Source organism: Salvia hispanica, chromosome 5 (genome assembly GCF_023119035.1).
Source record: "Salvia hispanica cultivar TCC Black 2014 chromosome 5, UniMelb_Shisp_WGS_1.0, whole genome shotgun sequence".
Taxonomy (NCBI): Eukaryota; Viridiplantae; Streptophyta; class Magnoliopsida; order Lamiales; family Lamiaceae; genus Salvia; species Salvia hispanica.
In genome coordinates, this window is record NC_062969.1 from 40,552,888 (window position 1) to 40,570,385 (window position 17,498).

Below are 17,498 nucleotides of genomic sequence, written 5' to 3' on the forward strand. Positions count from 1 at the left end.
ATCTCCTAGTTAATTTATTAGTAGATGCATGGTTGTGGAGTATTATATTTGTATATTTGTTTTCTATAATTACATAGATTAGTTATTTACTTCTTTTTTTTCAAAAATAGTGAATCCTAGAATTTATTGTGTTATAATAATTTTGATTAGCATAATTATAGAGATTTTATATCTATCAAATATAGTTCCATAAATATAGTGATTGATTAGTTATTTGTATGTTTTCATGATAATCATAGATTTTATTAATGAAATTATGCAAAAATAATCAATTAATTTAATTAATCACCCTAAATAAAAACTTATAGTAAGTTATAACAAATTGAAGAACCTCACGGTCAAGATTTCTCATAGTCCAAACGTGGGCAACATAAGTGACAATCTGGTTGGCACAACAAGTATGCAAGGAAACAAGCCTTATAGGGTTCGACCACATCACAGCTCCGGCTATGGTCAAGGCGATGGTGAGAATGGAACAGTTTGGACTCCCAAATTTCCAATTTCTTGATAGATAATGATCCCTTTCCTGGATTTTGTTTGCACTAATTGTAAGCCTAGGAAGATAGTAGATTGGTGTCCTTCCAAATATTGAGAGGTGGACCCCACGTCTTGATGATGGTGCAGTTTGAGATGGGAGAAGTTATGGAGACCTCACAGTCTTGATGATGGTGATATTGATGATAATGGTGATGAAGACATTCTTGAAGATTCAACATGATGTTTGGGCCATTTGATCTTCAAAAAGTATACATCCCGAGAGTCGAATGCATATCTGCTTATTGGATGGCGGGACGTGATTAATGAAGATTGCTCACAATGTCCATGGATGAAAGCTACCTGTATAGAAATATGAAATTGTAGTTCAGTTTATACAGTTAGACGTTAATCACGGGTTGTCAACTGAGTTCAAGTGTTACCATCTAACAGCTTCGTCTACTTGTTGGCACCGCAATTTTCAGGAGAGCTATCCTGCTGCACGCCCAGGGTTTTGGAATCAATGCATGGTGTGAGAGGTGGGAATGAGGGAACAGCTTTCAGTATGAACTTGCGTGCAGTTCGAAGATCTGCTGATGAACTTGAAGTGTACTCGGGTGGTTGGCCATGAGGTGGAGACACTCTTTTCTTATTTGGTGAGTTAGCTTTCACAGTGTTGAGGGGCGTCGGACTATCCTTCAGTATTTCTGGCGTATCATCTTGCACGGTGTTAGACAACCCAAACTCAAATTCATCCTCTTGCAGAACTTTGCTCCCACTAAACTCAGCCATCGGGGTAATTGGTGATCCGCGCCAGACAAGGGAACTTCTGGAACATGCTGCTGAGAATTCATCCACCGTGTTGCCATTACCATGACAAGATTCCTTCGAACTTTCAGGAATTGCAGCATTATTAGCTGAAATATTGTGAGATGCTGAGGACATCGCGTATGGTGTTGCATACGTTAAACCAGATTCTGGCGAATGAAAGTACTTTCCAGAAGGGAAACACGCCACTGATCCATCCGTTCCATGGCTGTTAATAGAGAATTGAACAAGAAAAAGCATGTTAAACACCCATAATAACCATTAAAAGTTCATTATATGCCAAGTCCAGCGGGATCAGTGTAAGAAGAGTTAAATCCTACTTTGAGAATTGGAATGCTGGTGTGAGAGGAGTCAAATTATTCGGATTGACAAAGTCGGTATGGCATGTATGACTCCCGGATGCATCTATCTCACATTTTTGTACAAACAAGTCGTCGGTTGTTTCTTGGGAATCTTCTCCAGCCAAGTAAACCTTAGCCATTCCATATACTGGGGGGAAATAGAGAAAAGAATCTCGATTAGACGAAGACGTAGGTTTAACACATTAAGCAAATCAAAAGCGGGAAAAATTATATCAAACTGTTATCTTGTCCAAAATGAAGCTACTACTGATCTTCAATCTTTCTGCCCCAATATGCTCTGATAGTTGTGTATCTATTCCGGGAAAAGTATTTTAGAGACAATCATACCTCCCTTTTGGCCAAAGACATTCTTGCATCCTTCACAGCGGCATCCATCTGAACATCCAACATTTGCCTACACAAAGAGAAAAACAAAAGATATCAAAAAAAAAAAACTGAAAAATAGTACTCTATGAAGGAAAATGCAAGATATGCACAGTCATAAGACAATATACCTGATAGCATTCACAATACTTTTTAAGACACATCGATTTCTTGCACTTGCAGCCTTTTTTATGTCTTGCTGAGGCAGGTGTGAAATTGGATCTATCTTCCTGCATGGAGTCAAAGTTGAATTAGTGACCTGCTTATATCTCCATCAACAACAGTTTCTGTTCAGAAGAATACCCCACAACTTATATTAGGGGATTGCTCAATGATGTGTTGTACAACTCTAGGAGCAAATGCAAATGGGTCCCGAGATTCAATTTTTTTCTTTGTCTCCATAACCTTATCCTCATTATTAGGTCTGTTAAAGCACTCTAGACAAGAACAAGCATCTGCACAATAGGCCCCAGCAGCAAAGCAATCACAATAACTGTAGAGAAACATATGCCAAAAGAGGTAAATCAGAAGCTGCAAAACACAACTAATAAGAAGAATGTTGCAACTACTTACAGCTTCAGACATTTGGACCTCTTACAGTTGCAACGCTTACGACCATCACCACTCTCAGTTGCATTCATCCTGGAAAGACACAAAGAATTTGGTTCTTAGAATAGCATCACATGATATGATTATATGCTATCAACGCTCATAGGCTTGCCTTTTCTTTTTAGGGCTTAAATTGTTGATCCCCTCCAGTTCACTATCTTTTTCAGTAGTTTCCCTTTTATTGCCTAAAATTGACTGGTTTGCATTGGAATTTAAGGTGACCAAATCATTAGCAGGTTTGACACCATTTGTGGCCAATGGCAAAGATGAACCATCTGATGCACAGTCATGAGTTTCATGCTTGTTTCCATCAGTTGTTGCTGACAAACAATCTGGCAGACATAATAAGAAGACTCAGCAAGCAACCAGATAGATAATAAGAGTTGATCATAAGTGTAAATCTATATCCCCAAGAATGCTAAACTCACCCCACTGAGCTGCTTTCACATTTATTGTTGCAGCAGATCCAGCTCGCACAGTATTGAGAATACTATTCAGGTGTAAGCCAAAACCAGAAGGCTTGGGAAGCTTGATTGACGAGTTCAACGTATTTTGAGGGTACAGTTTCCCATCAATGGGTGTCAATGGTGTCTCTAAGATTTGTGTCTTTGGTCTCTCACCATCTGAAGTATCTTGAGCTTCTCTACTTGAGATTATACTATGTTGAGCATTTTCAAACTGGAGACAACGCCTACGTACCCCACGGTTTTGAAAAGCCTGATTAATTTAGCAAATTTAAAGCCCATTCACCAAAAAAAATTAAAGTTGCAGTATAAAGAATAGATATGGGCGTCACTTAAAATTGTGTCATGACATCATTGCAGACAGAATGTTCTTACATCGAAAGCATAGTTACTTTTTTAACATAACTCAAATGTAGGATGTGCAGACTTGAGCAGTTGCCAGTAAGCAAAGATTTGGAGAACTTAGAATCAAAATGACATTAGTAAAAGAAGCACGAATTTCAGAAGACAATAAACAGCACCACAGAACCACGGCATTGTAGAATATGTAATATCAATTTTTCAAGTTAATGTATAGCATGTTTAACCCATTCCTTAAATTATTTTACATTTCCTTTATAGTGGAGGGTTGCCCCAGTGGTCACAACAACATGTTCAGTATATTTTCCATTTACCTTTGATCCTGTGGGCAGATTAGAAGATTGGTCCAAGGAGGCAGCCTGTCCAGCTTTTGCATTCTGTGACTGAATTATGAAGAAAATCATTATGACAAAACAATTTTCTAATAAAAAATAATGTACTGATTGAAACTATCACTTACCTCAGTCATGAAATTGTCTTCACCGCGATTGACATTGTCTGCAGACAACTCAGTCCCAACCGTTGAACAATTAACAGAAACTTCATCCTTTTCTGATGCACTGGCATTGATCAATATATGTTCAGTTTGTGCATCTTCAGTTTCCTTACAGATAGAAGGATGCGTTACAGCCAATTCTCCAGTTATTCCTGAATTAAGTTCGTGCCGAAGGTTTACTACAATATCCTTAGAGCATGTTGGAGCATTTGCTAGTTGATCATTGTGTTCAGTTTTTTTGATAGTTGAATCAAAGGAAAAGTCAGGGTCGGGAGAATCAACATTCACAATATCTTTCAAGAACTGTTCGCGGGATCCTGAGGGACTTTGGATTAGCTCATCTACAGAATTGTTGCTATCTGAAGCTTTTTCGGTGGAAGCTGCTATACTGGTGCTGAGCTGAATATCTTGTTCCCCATTCCCCTTGACCGTAGAGCCACTATTCTTGCTCTCTTCTAACAGTACGTGTAATTTAGGAAAAGAAGTTCTGGGGAACTGAGCCCTGCTACATATTTACATCATAAATTATTAAAATACTCCTCTATTTTCTTAAAATAGCATGCATTTGATATTAATAATCTTAAGCGGGAATTGATTAACTCAAAAAATGTATAACCTTTTGTGGGGAATGAGTTGAGGAGATGTAAAGACGAGGGGAGGAGAATTGAGCCCAGGGAAACCCTGTGTAACTGATGATGCTTTGACTGGCTGTATAGGAGAAAGGTTGCAAATGTAACTAAAGACAGGCGAGTCCTAAAGCACATCAAACAACAAATTGAGGTTAAACCATGGCAATACCATCTGTTGAAGAACAACTTAGTCTATGATATCCAGATTGTTGGCATGATATATTTTGTAATACAGGAACACAGGAAGGATATTATTGCAACCATGTGAATGCTTCAAAGTAAAAATTAAAGATAACTTACATCCACCTAAAATAACAAAATTTACATGCAAGCAAGAAAATGCTTCATAAAGCAAAATATAAGCAACATAATGGACCATATAGAGGGTCAGGAAAGCCAGAAACCTAGCAATGATAGTAGTAACTGGAATTTTATTCTATAACTTTACAAACAAAAAAAGATTTAAATGCCGACTCCAACTTCCCTTGCTTACATGACTAATAAGAATGCTTCCCTCACCAAAATAAAACAAAATTCTAGTTTCATCCCTGTACAAAGACTGAACTAAAATATAAACACCACACTGATGCAAAATTTTCCTAATAGCTCACACACTTTATCTTCTTCTTCATCAAGTTTTCTCCACAAAAATGTCCACCATCTCCTGTCTTATAACTATTGAACCTCTGTTAGTCATTATTAACACTCAAATACTTGATTTAGCCCTTATACATCATCTTGACAACCGGTCCATCCAAAATTCACTTCGAAACCCATCAAACAGCCATAGCATGCGACAATAGCTAAGCCAATAAACCTCTTGAAAGCCCAGAACAATTGGAATCTCCATGAACAATTTCAACTGATTCCCATTCTGATCAATTTCACAAGTTCTCATGCACCCTCACACTTCACTGCCAGATAAAACACAATCCCGCATATCTAGCATATGTGATCACTTCAAACACAACAAGCAAACAAAAATCGACCAAACCGAACCCCAAAATTCACATAACCAGCTCATATTCTCAACAAGCAAAAACACATTTCCCGTTTCTCGCTACTCTAAAACCTCCTTCTAGTCTAAATTCAAAACCCACAGCGCAACAAATTCATAATGCAAACCGATTAAACAACGTATTCCAGGTACAAACAGAAGAGCAAGTGAATGTACTTGAAAAGTGGCAGTATCAAAAGCGTCGGAGGTGGAAGCAGGTAACGAAGATTCAGGAGAGTCCATTTCCATAAACCCTAATCACATGCCTAATGCTCAGCCTCTGCATTTCTCACCTACTCTCCCTAATCTATCTCTCTTATAATCCTTTTTTCCCGATTTCAATGGAGTGATGTTCAATTTCTCCTTTTCTACAAAAAAGGCGGATATTGTTTTCAATTTCTCCTTTTCTTTCTGCTTACGCCGTTTACTGTGTACGCAGCTAATCCAAAACGAAATGGATAGACTCATAGAAGAGAGATGTTTGGGCGGGAAACTGTCGAGTGTTTTTTTTTTTGAGATTTGGGCTCAGAATTGGGCTACATTCGTAATGGGCCCATTAATCTAATCTATTAAAAGTTGTGGGTTTCATTTGTAATAATTTAATCATTGTGGGTGTAAGAAATTAAAATTAAAACAAAACAAATTTAGTACAACGAAAAACTGAGAATTTGCTGAACACTAGTTTGCAATTGAAATTTTGAAAGGTACATAATAAATAAAAAATAACTTAGTTTTTATGATTTTATAAACAATTAACCTTTTAATATTTAAAAACAAAACACGGAAAACAAATAAAATAAATATTACTCCCTTCGTCTGCCATTAGGAGTCTCGGTCACTTTTGCGCACTCACTTTGTAAAAATGATAATAAATACTAGTTAAAGTGGAGAAATGGTAAAGTAAGAGAGAATAATGTCGAGAAGAGTCTTATCTAAGTTATTCTCTCTCTTACTTTACCATTTCTTCACTTAAACTATTTATTATCAATATTATAAAATGAATGCGCAAAAGTGACTGGCTAACGGAGGAAGTACTAATATGACCTAAACGAGATGAGTGGACCAAATTTAATGCTCACATAACATTTATAACATCACATTTCTTGTACCAAAACTAGACACTAATAACCAAGTAGAAGGAAGGAAATTGAGCTTTTCAAGTCGTCCTTCAACAAGTAAAAGAAAATTCGATAAAATTTGGCTTAAAACTAAAAAAACACTGGAATGTCGAGAAATTAATCCTAACATTGGGTAAAAATATAGTTTCCACGTAACGAAAGAGATTGCAAGCCCAACATCTCTTCAGCTCAAAGTCTAAAAACAACATTGTTCCATACACACAAGAAGCTAGCCTTCGCTTAAGTATTGCTCCGGGTTCCGAATATTTCGACAAACTACTCGTATAAGTAAAACTCGAGATCACACAGCATAGCGCAAAATCAATCACGGTCTGAATCGGGTGAGCCATCGCCGTAGGAGACCAGGCCTGTCTTGCGAGGGGGGCTACCGGAGGAAGACCTCGAACGACCTTTATCCGAGCGCTTCGGGGATTCTGAACCACGTGGTGATCGTGAACGTGATGCGGATGGGCTGGGGCTCCTGCTTGGGGAAGGTGACCTCCGCCTTTCAGGACGTGCTGGTGGTGAGCCACGGTAAGGGGACCGGCTACGAACAGGGCTGCGGCTGCGGCTATAGCGACGGCCACGGTAGCGTATTGGACTGCGAGAGACGCTCGGACTGCGGGTCCTACTTCTCCTGCCCCTATATCTGCACAGTTTCAGCAGGAACATGAGAATTAATGTATAAAATGAACAAAAATACTACTCAATTTGTCCCAAGTTAATCGAGATATTTCTTTCTGCACAAGATTTAAGAAAATGGTGTTTAGTGAGTGAGTTAAGCGAAGAGAAGAAAGATGGTTGAATTTTGCCAAAAGAGAGAATGAAGTAAGATGGTTGAATTTTGCCAAAAGAGAAAATGACTCATTTAGCTTGAGGCATCCCAAAAAGGTCTATTAACTTGGGATGTAGGGAGTAGAAATTTTTTAAATTACGTAAAGGAAGGCAAACCTTGGGGGTGTTCTCGCTCGAGGTGGTGTCCGATAACGCCTAGGGGACCTTCGGTAATTAGAGTATCTGCCAGAATATAATAAAAGAAACATTAAGCAAGGAATAATATTCATGGGTTTAGAATACAAGTAGAAAGTGTTCCTCACCGGTCACGGTTACCACCATAGCGATATGACCTAATAGGAGACCGTTCAGCAGAGCGACTCCTGTAACGCCGGACATATGAGTATCGGTCACTGAATCCCCTTCCTCTTCTAATGCGTTTGGGTGATCCATCAGCAGAAGGACTTCTCGACGAGCTCCTACGACGGTCAGAGACAGGTGACCTACCCCGGTGGCCTGTGCTTATCGGACTCCTTGAGAAGCTGCGTCGATTGGTCCTTCTAGGCGCCCTCACTGGACTTGGACTAGGGCTTCTCCTAACAGGGACCCTACCAGAGCTTCTGCTGACACTTCGATGGGTCAATCGAACTGGGCTCCTGCTCCTGCTTATGCTCCTTCGAGAAGGTCTGCCCGAGCTCCTGCTTGGACTTCGCCGAGAAGATCTCACGGGACTACGGCTGACTGATTTCAATGGTGATCTTCTGGATGAGTTCCTTACTGGGCTCTGAACCACTCTTCCTCTTTGAGGAGATCCGGTGGCACTTCTACTTCTACTACGACTTTGTTGAGAACGAGACCTAGCTGGTGGGCTCATGCTGGGACTCCCTCTCCTGTTGCTCCTTGCAGGACTCCTGCTGCGACTACTTCTAACAGGAGAATTGCTCCTGCTTCTGCCATAATACTGTGGGCTTCTCCTGCCACTAGGACTCCGACTCCTGCTTTTTTTTGCACCGGCCCTAGGACTTTTGCCAGCATTTCTCGGACTGAGGCTCATGCTTTTACTCATGGATCTTCTAGGACTCAAGCTTCGACTCCTGCCAATTAGAGATCCAATAAATCACCAGTTTTTAGAGAATAAGCACAAACATACATGAACAGGAATTATAGGGGTGCAGACCTAGATTTGCTTGGGAGATCATCCAATACATCAGGGTGTCTATCAGCAGCTCGGTCAGATCCAATTCCTACTCCATTTCCATTACTTTGATGGTCTCCATTTTCCCTTGGGAACTCACCCTCTTCCTTGTCAGAAATGTCTGCCTCCCCTTTCTTATGATTAAGCTTTGCGTTCTCTCTCTCGAGCAGTTGATTTCCTTCAGGAAAGATGGAACATTAAAACATTAAGCATGAGTACAAATGGAAAGAAAAAAGACCTCCTAAGAGGATGGTTAATATCTTACCAGAGGGTTTATGCTTCCCATCAGAAGCACCAACTGCAGCATCATCTTGAGAGCTACTTCCAGATTTACTCTCGCTCTCACTATCAGAAAAACTACCCCTATAACATATTGCAAAACATAAAAATAATTAGACAGAGACCACCAACCAGTTCACTCGACCTCTAATGGCTTGAAGTTCAAACATGCGTTCTAAGTGGGACTCATCACAGCTACTAAGATTTTGGGGTATGCATAGCAAAATTTGTACTTTGGACTTTGAAATGATATCACTAAGGAAGTCAAAATTTAGACACTACCAACGTACTGACAGGCAGGAATTTCATCTCCAATTTGGAGAGCTAAGGTTGTTTAACTAGGGAGCCATGTACAAACGTCTAGAAGATGAAAGAGCACAGCATCTAAGGTGTAACAAAATCATACTGCTGACCTTTTAGATTTACGTTTTGACTTTCTATCGCGCCTCCTGCGTCGCTTTTCATGTCGTCTATCCTTTTTCTTGCCACGCCTATGTTTGTCCCTCTTAGATCTCTTTCGTTTCTTGTGCCTATCATCACTTGAAGAGCTAGAGTCACTTAAGGAAGAATCATCTGAATCAGACTCAGTATCAGGTTCTGAAGAATCCATATCGCTTTCTGTTGAGCTCTCAGATTCAGAACTGTAGTATTTCCTTCTTTTCCTCCTCCTCTTTGATGACTTCTTGTGCTTACCCTTGTGTTTTGCCTCTTGATTGTTTTCCTCAGCCACATCCTTTCCTGTTTTCAACTTATTCCCCTTTTTTTTATCTGTACACTCCAGGAATCAGTTTATCATAAGTGAGCAGTAAAACAATGAAAAAGATGTTCGACAAGAACTACAAAGACAGAGTCAAAAACATATATTGAGACTAGGTAGCAGAGCACCTAGCTACAGCTCATATCACAATAACATTCCCATTAATAATTGTTAATTATACATAAACCTGAAACAGGTTAACTTCCTACCATCGTGCAGTTCTCCAGAATTGACAATTTTCACAGTCACAGTAGGTTTTCCCTCCTCATCTCCAACATTTTCCATCTTCTTCAGCAGTTCATGGCCTTTCACAAGTTTGCCGAAGACATAATTTTTCCTGTCGATCATACAAACAACGCTCAACTAAGGGTAATACATGAAATAATAGTCATGCCACACAGCTAGAAAAGCATCACTACATGGTATATATGGTTGTCATGAATTCTCGTCAATCACACAGCGACTCACAAAATTTTTTAAGCAAGGATACAAATTATTTCACAAGTTTCATAAGGATTTGGATTTAAATAAAATAGATCTATTTTCTGAACAAAGATATGTAGTACAAAGAGATGCATGTGAGCTATCAGATGCCCAGCCCAGAAAAAGCAGTCCAGCATTTGAAAGAAAAGAATAAAAACCTATCAAGGTGATGATCAGCCTTAAAGGTGATACTGAAGAGAGAGCCCCGCTCGTCGCGATCAGCAACAGCCATAGATAACAAACCAGGCCCATCATGTCTCAGTTTCGTAGACTCGTCTGGAAAACAGAAAACAGTTATATTAGCGATTTATGTTTAATACTGGACAATAACGCAACAATAAGTTTTATACAAATGCACCACATGAAAATGATGTACAGAAATCAAAAACCATGCAGGCTTTTTAACCATACCCGTGTGTTAAGTGTCTTGTTCCATGCATATCAACAAATTTTGCAGTTAAAACATGAAACTACAGTTTTACAATGTTGGATCACTATTCAGGTCAATAATGTGATACAATTTGGTCAGCTTTCAATGACACTAGCACAAGGTTAATGCTATGATCTGGCTTCAAATTTCAAAATCACATAACCAACAGAAGTTGTTATGGTCGCCAAACAAATTATATTCTACATCATCTAGAGTTGCAGTGAAGGGCTAGTAGTGTTAAGCATCATGTTCCAAGCATACCAGGGTTCCGTGCTTGTCCTTGCATACTAGGCTACTAGTATGCAAGGACAAGCACGGAACCAAGGTTCAGCAACTCTAATAATCATTTTTGCATTGGCTTATCATATCACTTGGTATGCTGCTGAACAGGAATCATGTGTGCTGAAGTATAATCTAAAGATTGATGTATGATAGAGCTGAACAGGAATCATGTGTGCTGAAGTATAATCTAAAGATTGATGTATGATAGAGCTTAAAAGGGGATCAACACAACTTAGGAACAGTGTCTGGACACTTGTAAACCAAGTCGCATGTTCTATAAGATTCAAAATATATGCCAAACAATGCAGGCAAGAACATTTACATTCCCTACCATATTAAGAGAAAACAAATTTTCTCATGTGAACTGAAGCTCCAATGCAGCGAGAATAATGTCAAAGTCATCCCCTACCTTCACAGGCAATAGAAAGGAAATCCACTTGTTCTCAAGAGAAAAAGAAGTTGATAAAAGAAAAACATATGCAAATGATATGCCTATCTCTCTGAACTAGGAGATGCAAATATAGGTTTTAAATGTCAGATATACATTTCTTATTCTAAGTATTACCAGTTCTCCCCAGATGATAAACTAGAAAAACAAAGATGAAACCAAGAAAGTTTCATACCTGGAAACTTTCCATCATATATACTTTCCCCATGTTTACCTGCAAAGTTGAAATAATTTCAGTTCAGTAACCTTTATAGAGAATGATGATGGCATGCATAACACCAATGCTCACATATAACTTACCATCTTTCCGAAGAAAGTCCCCTCCCTGCAAAATAATTTGAGGCTGTCAAAACATAACTACAAAGACAGTGCATTGGGTGCTTTTAAGCATGTTTCAGTAAATCATAAAAATGGACAATTCAATAAGTACAACCTTAAAACTATATCACAAGAAATGCAGTCATGACCATCAGCCCTGTCACAGGATAAACAAGGATAACTGGCTAAAACACAAAGTCACTTCTCATTTATGCTATAACAATACAATGGCCAGAGCAAATACATCATATAGAACTCGGATCTTTAAGCATTTTTTTAAAAATATTCAGAAAGCAGCTAACATACCTGAGCCACATATCCTTCGATAATACGATGGAAAAATGTTCCTTTATAGTGTAGTGGTTTTCCAGTTTTAACACTAACACCTTTTTCTCCTGCAGAAATGCAAAAACAAAAATGAGGTCAAGAATAAGAATAACAAATATACCACGCTGAACAAAGGATTGATGGATGGATGGAGGATAAAAAAAATGGGACATTTCAAGGAAACTTATTAACACATTATTTGACAAACCAGTGATAGCTGCATCGCGACTTCACTAAAACCATCAATCATGAAAGGTCAATGGTTTAAGGAAATATATAGGAAGTTACATAAGGTAAAGAAAAATCAGGACTCATGCATGTTCAAGTTTATGAGTACCGGGGCATGATATGCAATGCATATGGAAAATGGAGGAAATTACCAGTGCAAAGTGCGCGGAAATTTTCACAAGTCTTGGGAGCAAGATCAGTAAAGAGCTGCATTACATCAGTGAACAACGACATGGGATCAAAACATCGGTTTATAGGGGGGAAAACTGCTGTATATGGGGAAACATAATGTGAATTTATCGAGTTTCACAAATAAATTCATCCAAAGGTAAAAGAACATAATACCTCAAAAACCATCCTCTCATAAGGATCTCCGTCAATTGAGACATCCAAGAACACTAACACTTTCCCCTTGCTCATTTTCACGCACTCCGGATTCACCAGCTCACACTGATTTCAATAGGACAAACCGATCTCAGATCAAAGCACACAACTTACAACAAAGGTAATTGCAGCACAAACACGAAGATCATTTCACTTGAGAAAATAGTAAACAGAAATCCTACAGCCACTCAGATCCAACACACTACAACATGGTTACTTGTTAGGATTTTCATAGTATAACAACTTACATCACAGTCTAACGAAATTCCTAACAAAGATAACCATCCTACAAATATTTCAAGTAAAAATCATTGGAGTAATAATCAACTACACGCAGATGATAATGCGACAAATCACAAAGCAAGAAAATATCAAATCAAATTTCATCGACAAGCAGGCAAACGCACAATAACTAATCCATAAACATACTGAAACCCTAAACCCCAAGCAGAGCTATTCAGCTTAATTAAACACCAAAAAACGAATTACTTCAAAATCAACCCTATACATGACGCCAACACCAGCAATCTAGATTCGCAAGAAAGCAGAAAATATTTGCAACAAAAATATCAATTTCTACCTCAGAATCCTAAACGGAGAGCCAGAACAAGACACAATCAGCAAAAATCAGACTACAGCATGAATTCAGAGTGTCGAGCGAAGAACGAGGAGAATCGAGTAGAATCTGTGCTAGGGTTTTGAGCCCTTACCAAACGGTGCAGCTGACTGAGCTGCTCCTCTCCACAGAAAATGTGACTATGTGTGTGAGAGACTGTGTGTCTTTACTCTTTATTTTGACGAATACTAGTAATATTTTTACCTGTTTATATTTTTGTAATTGTTGGGAGAATAAATATATACAATACAGTAATATTTTTTTATTCGAAAGTGAAAAAAAAAATAATACTACTGACGACCAAGTAATTTGATCGTACGAAGAAGGTCTAAATTATAAAAAACCTCTTAAAAAAAACTGTTGAGAAAAATATCCCTGCATTTACCAAATAATAACAATAAATATATTAGTAATATTATATCCGTGCCAAAAAAACAATAAATCATTCAAACTAATATACATGAAGAAGACTAGTCTATTATGTTTAAACAACTCGTGGCTATATTATATTCGGTTTCCTAAATAAAATAATATTAAGATGGGGTATAATTTAAAATTGAGTTGTTAGATTATTATAGTCATATGAGGTTAGTTAAGACTAATTATTATGATTGAATTGCGATATTGAATCTCATTACATATTTAATCTCATAATATAATCTTCCAAATTAAATTAACTAGTTTTTACCCTCGTGCGATGCACGATCCAAACATTTTTTAAAAATGAATAATGAGGAGAAATAATCGAAAACCAAATAAGACATAAAAACGATAACAACACAAAAAAGAAAAGTAAAAATTACTCCACAACGTTATTAAAATTGAACAATAGAAATATAAAAACTCAAAACTATTCAAATAACAAAATACAAGAGAAAATTAAGTTCATAAATACAAAAGGACAGCTTTGTCCATGCAAACGAAACAATGGAGGAGAACGAATAGACCATAATGTGTACTAAAAGATCATAATATTTCTATTTACAATTGGGTACTAATAATACTTGAAAAACGCACTTCACCTTGAATTGCAAAATCTGTTCCGGGGCCTTCCATTTGTTTTTTCTCCATTATCATCTTCTATTGATCAGCCCGATCAATGCTTCTAAAAATGCACAATAAAATATCAAGAACTTGAGAGAGAATGAAGAAAAATACGTTTATTGATGTATAATCCTATAATTCTATGCTTTTTATAGGTACAAAATTAGAATATCAGAAGTCATGGAATGAAGAGATCATAAACAATTAAATTAATATAATAGAGGTTACGAAATTTAGAAAGCCAAAGGCTCCCCATTATCACCCTCCACTACACAAATAAATAACATATTTTAATTTTAATAAATTTTATTGAAAATTCATAATGGCAATTTTGTTATTTTCTCCAAAACTCCCCTTTTATATATGTATAGATAGAGAGATATTTAAGTACCAATTTATGCATTGATGTCAAATGACAATGTTCATTTTTGTTAAAACTACAATTTAGTGAAAATTAATCTACTAATGACCAAATTTGTCTTATAAATAAATAAACTATTGGATCATTTTAGCTTTGGAAATAACTGACATTGTTGCTGACGGCCCAATAGGATAATTAAATCGGCCCATAATAGTATTCATTTCAGGCACACACAACCAATGCCAATGTCAAATTTCAGCTAAATAGATAATAATAGTATGTTTACGTTATTATTAGTATTAGTATTTTTATTCTAATGACGAGGCAAAAAAAAATTAGTTATTGCAATTAGGGATGGAAATATATATATTTGGATGTGAGATGAATTATTTATTTAATTATATTTAATTAGGATATTGAAACGGCCCAACTCTGCTTTTGAGTTCTCATATATCGGATACAATTCGATATTGAAAATACAAAATTGAGAGATTCTGTTGACACTCTATTCCAAAATCAATGGAGAGGGTGAAGCAGAGAGACAGAGACGCCATGGCGTTTACTCGATTTCTACAGTGGCATTGGTGGATCGGTGAGCTTGTTTGTTTGCGTGTTTAATTACAAGTTTTCTGGTGCTCAATTTTTTGCTTCGGTTCCAGTAGAGATACTCGCAGATGGAGGCTGGCGTGGATGCAGTGGCGATTGAAGCATCCGGCATGAGCGATGTCGCAGACGATGTTTACGAGTACAATTTCGGCCATCGGCCGTATCAGGTAGACAGGTAGCATCTTATGGTTAGCTGGAATGCGAATTGTTATTGGTGCTCTTTCATGCATGTACTGGTGTGCTTATAAGCTAGAGATGTTAGTTTACCATTAAGCAAATGGATGAGGTTTTTTGTGCATGTGTAACCTCTCACGATTAGTTGAAATGTGAGTTGGCATATGCCATTCGTACCTGTAGTGGTTTATTTAGTTTGCTAGTTTTGTATTTTCAATATGTTTATCAGTTAGAGATGTTAGCTTTTGCATTAAGCAGATTGTTTATGTGTGTGAATTTGATGCTTCGGCCGCTATACGTATCAGGTATCCTCTCATAATTAGCTGAAATATGCGTTTACATATGCCATTCATGCATGTAGTGATTCATTTTGTTGGCTAGTTTTGTATTTTTAATATGTTTATCAGTTTGGTAGGTAAGTTTTTGCAATACACAGATTGTTAAGGTTCGTGTTTGTGTTAATTAGATGCTTTGGCCACCACCCGTATCCAGGGGCGGAGCTAGGATTTCAACTTGAAGAGGGGCAAAAATATACTAGTATGTAGATTTATGCATTTGAGAGGGGCATTTAGTGTAGTTTGTTAATATAATTGAGAATTTATATATAAAAATACAATAGTGTTGAAGGCATGAGGGGGGCATTTGACCGTGCTCCATACATGCCGGCTCCGCCCATGCCCGTATCAGGTGACTTCTCATGACTAACTGAAATATTAGTTTACATATATTAATGCCTGTAGTGATTCATTCAGTATGCTTGTTTTGTATTTTCAGTATGTTTATCATTGAATGTTATCAAATACTATTGCCATTGCGAGTATTGAGTGCAATGGTAGGACTATCTCAAATTCATGGTTTCTTTTTTTTAGGGAAAAACATCTTATATGTGCTTCAGATTCACATTATTTTTGCACCAAGTAGTGTTGAATACAATTATACAACCATGCAATCCATCTGTTGGTGGACCTGCAAAGTCTCAACTTGTCCATGAAGCGGATGCACTTAGTGTTGAATACACTAAAATAGCAGATAAGTAAAATTGGGCCTTTTATATTAGTATTCTTAACATTAAATTAACCATGATAATTGTGTGATGCTCTTGTTGTACATGATGTTCACGTAGAATACCAAACGTAAAATGTATATCAGTTGATTGTCATGACATTACTCAAGTTTCTTTAAGCTATGCCATCCTATTTTGGGTTATGAAGGTCGGTGTAAATTGTTTTCTTCTGATTAGTTTGTAAGTGGAGCCAATGAGGGAAAATAAATAAGTAATTAGAACACTGCGTTGTGATTGAATAGGCATGCTTTGTTTGGCTGGTGCCACAACACCATGAACTGCACTAATTGGAATAACATACACATGAGTGATGTAATGAATAAGGTTCGTCAATACGATGAGTTGATGACAATAAGAAGATATCAAAAGTATTAAGAAGATTGAATACAGGATGTTCCAATATCACATGTGTGTTTCTGACTGGTAGACAATGTTTCCGCTCTCTTCCGCCAGCTTGTTTATTACGTAAATGAATGGATATGATGTCTGTATTTCTGGTGTTACTTGCAAAAGCGTCTTTTAAATCTCTCAACCTGCTGTCAGAGCATTATGTGCTCAAAGCCTCAAACCGATAAAAGGGAGTATGCTTTTGAAATGAAGAAGATTGTGGAAAGTCAATTTCATCCATCCTTCCATGATGAAAGATAACTGAAGTGTTTGCTTAAACTTATGACTTATGAGTAAACTTGACTTCTTTTATCTCTGGTTCAGTAATTGCTGCCATAGTAGATATTACTTCATCTGAAGACGAATTATGTTAAATTTTTTGCTGAGCAGCTGAAGCTTCTTGTTATCTGTTAAATTATTATAGTGTTGCAATACAATGAGTCAAGGATAGAGTTTTGTGTTTGATCTGAGATGTCACTGTTATTTGTTGCTTTCATTGTCTAATTATCGGCTCATATGCTCAGTACTCCTCAATTTTCCATTAGAGAAGTAATGTAGGGAAGAATGACAGTGTAGAATGCATTCAGACATTCTTTGGCATGAAGTTTTATGCACCTTCAGTTGTTCTCACTACTGGGACCT

At 37.4% G+C, this 17,498-nt stretch overlaps 2 protein-coding genes across 6 annotated transcripts; both read right to left on the bottom strand.

Moving 5' to 3' along the window:
• Positions 1 to 254: 254 nt before the first annotated feature.
• On the bottom strand, positions 255 to 6,008 carry LOC125187023 (protein tesmin/TSO1-like CXC 3). 3 transcript variants are annotated; one of them, XM_048083530.1, is made up of 13 exons: positions 5,760 to 6,008; positions 4,573 to 4,664; positions 3,921 to 4,461; positions 3,775 to 3,843; positions 3,065 to 3,353; positions 2,749 to 2,968; positions 2,601 to 2,669; positions 2,331 to 2,520; positions 2,159 to 2,257; positions 1,992 to 2,058; positions 1,623 to 1,791; positions 918 to 1,510; positions 255 to 837 (listed from the first exon to the last, which is right to left on the bottom strand). In XM_048083530.1, exons 1-12 carry the CDS (start codon positions 5,829 to 5,831, stop codon positions 934 to 936), a joined length of 2,454 nt encoding a protein of 817 aa, XP_047939487.1. In that variant the 5' UTR covers positions 5,832 to 6,008; the 3' UTR covers positions 255 to 837; positions 918 to 933. The 3 variants fall into 3 exon arrangements, with proteins under 3 accessions (XP_047939487.1, XP_047939486.1, XP_047939485.1); XM_048083529.1 differs by having other exon boundaries at positions 3,921 to 4,458; positions 4,573 to 4,709; XM_048083528.1 differs by having other exon boundaries at positions 4,573 to 4,709.
• Positions 6,009 to 6,807: 799 nt separating this feature from the next.
• On the bottom strand, positions 6,808 to 13,413 carry LOC125187831 (peptidyl-prolyl cis-trans isomerase CYP95). Of its 3 annotated transcripts, none has more exons than XM_048084475.1 (14): positions 13,316 to 13,413; positions 12,567 to 12,671; positions 12,374 to 12,428; positions 11,973 to 12,061; positions 11,649 to 11,673; positions 11,524 to 11,562; positions 10,347 to 10,464; positions 9,915 to 10,042; positions 9,362 to 9,716; positions 8,935 to 9,032; positions 8,652 to 8,847; positions 7,798 to 8,568; positions 7,652 to 7,717; positions 6,808 to 7,349 (listed from the first exon to the last, which is right to left on the bottom strand). In XM_048084475.1, the coding sequence occupies exons 2-14, from the start codon at positions 12,639 to 12,641 to the stop codon at positions 7,022 to 7,024; spliced, it is 2,343 nt and encodes a 780-aa protein (XP_047940432.1). In that variant the 5' UTR covers positions 12,642 to 12,671; positions 13,316 to 13,413; the 3' UTR covers positions 6,808 to 7,021. The 3 variants fall into 3 exon arrangements, with proteins under 3 accessions (XP_047940432.1, XP_047940434.1, XP_047940435.1); XM_048084477.1 differs by having other exon boundaries at positions 13,186 to 13,324; XM_048084478.1 differs by lacking the exons at positions 11,524 to 11,562; positions 11,649 to 11,673; positions 11,973 to 12,061; ... (1 more) ...; positions 12,567 to 12,671; positions 13,316 to 13,413 and adding an exon at positions 11,232 to 11,309.
• Positions 13,414 to 17,498: the final 4,085 nt, after the last annotated feature.

Bases quoted from the DNA above. Each gene is read 5' to 3' on its own strand.
- LOC125187023 (XM_048083528.1), bottom strand. From the start codon at position 5,831: ATGGAAATGGACTCTCCTGAATCTTCGTTACCTGCTTCCACCTCCGAC. The intron at 3,354-3,774 runs GTAAATGGAAAA...TAAATTAATCAG, and splicing joins ATCTGCCCACAGGATCAAAG to GCTTTTCAAAACCGTGGGGT. The intron at 2,521-2,600 runs GTAAGTAGTTGC...GTTTCTCTACAG, and splicing joins AGGTCCAAATGTCTGAAGCT to TTATTGTGATTGCTTTGCTG.
- LOC125187831 (XM_048084475.1), bottom strand. From the start codon at position 12,641: ATGAGCAAGGGGAAAGTGTTAGTGTTCTTGGATGTCTCAATTGACGGA. The intron at 11,563-11,648 runs GTAAGTTATATG...TCAACTTTGCAG, and splicing joins GGACTTTCTTCGGAAAGATG to GTAAACATGGGGAAAGTATA. The intron at 10,465-11,523 runs GTATGAAACTTT...TCTGTTTTCCAG, and splicing joins ATATGATGGAAAGTTTCCAG to ACGAGTCTACGAAACTGAGA.